The 2,813-nt window shown below is 52.6% G+C and overlaps 1 protein-coding gene across 1 annotated transcript; it reads left to right on the top strand.

Moving 5' to 3' along the window:
• Window positions 1-594: 594 nt before the first annotated feature.
• On the top strand, window positions 595-2,681 carry LOC103779921 (tetraspanin-3-like; the record flags this gene model as incomplete). The annotated part of the gene is made up of 3 exons (XM_008947566.1): window positions 595-786; window positions 1,874-1,948; window positions 2,586-2,681. Coding segments are annotated over 3 exons (363 nt in total), but the record flags the coding sequence as incomplete, so codon positions are not given.
• Window positions 2,682-2,813: the final 132 nt, after the last annotated feature.

The following is a 2,813-nucleotide window of genomic DNA, read 5'->3' as shown; positions in this document are numbered from 1 at the left end:
TGGGGAAGCAATGAGCTGCTCCTCAGCTCTGCCTGATGACATCTGGCTGTAGAACATTCAAAACAAGCAGACTGGTTTTCCTCAAGAGCTTCTTGCAGGTGTCACCTTCTCCTGGAGGATTGCAGAGCGTTGTCCCTCCTGAGAGGGTTTGGTCATGCCACCAGCAGGGTGTTGCTGGGGCTGTGGGGTGGTGTCTCCAGGGCTGAAAGCCATCAGTCTCCAGGACTTCTGGTTGGGCAGCTCTCTGCTGGCCCTCAACCATCAAACCATCCTTTTGGAGAAGACTTTATTGTAGGACACACAGAAATCTGTTTCCTCCAGCAAGAGGAGGGACTGTGTTGTGCTGAGAGCAGGAACATGGGTTGATACTCTTGGGAGATGGAAAGGATGGGGGTTTCCCCCCCAAAAAAAAGCCCCAGATGACCAACATGACCTGGTGATGATCCTGTTAAGAGTTGATTCCCCAAAACTGAAGCGTTGGGTGGGCTGTGGGCCACCTTGGGTAGGCTGTGGGCCATCTTGGGTAGGCTGTAGGCCATCTTGGTCCTCTCCAGAGAGCAATAACCCCTCTTGACTTCCTTGGTTGCATTTCAGGCAGCAGCAGCAGGCCTTGGCTACGTTGGAGGCTACGTCATCAACGCCTACAGGAGCTATGACAACTTCCTGCAGGACAAGTATGCTCTGCTGCCAGCAGTGATCATCATCTGCGTGGCCGTGGTCATGTTCATCATCGGGTTGATTGGCTGCTGTGCCACCTTCCGGGAGTCCCGAGTTGGCCTGGGGCTGGTGAGTGTCACGTGTCCTCTTCTTCACCTGCTGGGAGAACAGGGGGAGATGTGTGTTTCCAAAGCAGATGTAGGTCTGATGTCAGAGAAACCCAGTGTGGTGGGGCTGAAGGGACCTCTGGAGATCATCTGGTCCAACCCCCCCTGCTCCAGCAGGTCACCCAGGGTCACAGCCAGGTGGGTTTGGGATCTCTCCAGAGCAGGAGACTCCACAGCCTCTCTGGGCAGCTGCTCCAGGCTCTGCACCCTCACCCCAAAGAAGTTTCTCGTCCTGCTCAGGTGGCACCTCCTGGGTTCCAGTTGGTGCCTGTTGCCCCTTGTCCTGTGGCTGGGCACCGTGTGCTCAACAAGCAATGCCCAACATACCTCACTCAGCTCCTGTTTATCTGCCCAGTGTCCTGTTTGAAGGGGAAAGTGTTTCAGATGCTCCTCACACAGATCACAGCAGGGTTCAGGGGACTGCTGACGTTGGGCAGAGATCTTGTGGAGCCACAGTTCTAGTCCAGCCATGCACAGTAATCTCCTAAATTATTTCCTGGTGACTATTTTGACTAGTTTGGACTAAGCAAGTGATTGTCCCCCTGGGCTGGGCACTGAGGAGGCTGCACCTCAAATCCTGGGGTCTGTTTTGAGCCCCTCCCTCCCAGAAGGACCTTGAGGGGCTGGAGCGTGGCCAGAGAAGGGCAACGGAGCTGCTGGGGAAGGGTCTAGAGGCCAAGTGTGGGGAGGAGCAGCTGGTGTTTGCCCCAGGGGAGGTTGAGGTTGGCCCTGAGGAGCAATGTCTCCCTGGCAAGGGCTGTGCAGGGCTGTGCCAGGCTGCCCAGGGCAGCGGTGGAGTCCCCACCCCTGGAGGGGTTTCCAAGCCCTGGAGATGTGGGGTGAGGGACACGGGGCAGTGGGGACCTGATGGTGCTGGGGCAACAGTTGGACTTGATCATCTTGAAGGTCTCTTCCAACCCAAACAGTTGTATGACTGGAAAGGCAAGAAGAGATAATGATGATGGGCCACTATAAATTCATGTGATGGGAATGTGAAGCTGAAGTCCAAGGCTGTGGAATTCTTCCTTACAGTGTCTTTTTCATTTCAGTTCTTGGCCATTATCCTGGTTATCTTCATTGCAGAAGTTTCAGCTTTTGTCCTGGGATTCGTTTACAGGGAAAAGGTAAGAAAAGAATTAACCTCTCTCTGCTAACCAAGGAGAGAGAATAGATCTGAACCTCCTGAGAGGAGGCTGGAGTGAGGTGGGGTTGGTCTCTTCTCCCAAGTAACCAGTGATAGGGTGAGAAGAAATGGGCTGAAGTTGCACCAGGGGAGGTTTTGGTTGGATGTGAGGAAGAATTTCTCTCCTGGCAGAGTGGTGAGACATTGACCCAGGGAGGTGCTGGAGTCCCCAGCCCTGGAGGGGCTCAAAAAACATGTGGATGTGGCACTTGGGGACATGGTTTGGTGGCCATGGGAGTGTTGGGTTGATGGTTGGACTTGCTGATCTTCGAGGTCTGTTCCAACCTTAATGATTCTGTGATTCTAAGGACCTGGGGGACATCACAACAGTCTCTGTTGGGGCCAGAGGTTGTTGATGCTGCCACAGGAGGACACATCCCTCAGGGGAGGCACTGTGCTCTCCAGCCATGTTCTCATGAAGTGCCTCCTCAATTTGACCTAAAACTTTGCTTGAGTTCTATTTCTGATTTCCACCCCATCAATTTAGTTAGGATACAGCTCTTTTGAGCTTCCACTAGATAAAATGCTGAGATCTCATGTTAAAATAACATGATTTGGGCTTTTCCCCTTCTAAACAGGTGAAGAGTGACGTGCAAGGCACGATGAGCTCAGTCTTTGCAAAGTATGATGGGAAAAATTCCGAGTCCATTGTTGTCAATTACTTGCAAAACCAGGTAAGAAAACATCTAAATCATTCTCAGGACAATTGAAATAAGAACTGTTGGGTCTTACCCAACCAGTTTGGGCTGAGAAGGTGGATGAAGTGGTCAGGGTGGTGTCCTGGCACTCGGCTCTGCAGCAGAGTT

This window comes from Merops nubicus, unplaced genomic scaffold (assembly GCF_000691845.1).
Source record: "Merops nubicus isolate BGI_N331 unplaced genomic scaffold, ASM69184v1 scaffold3459, whole genome shotgun sequence".
NCBI classification, from domain to species: domain Eukaryota; kingdom Metazoa; phylum Chordata; class Aves; order Coraciiformes; family Meropidae; genus Merops; species Merops nubicus.
Note: the sequence above shows the minus strand (reverse complement) of the source record. Positions and strands in the feature narration are given on the sequence as shown.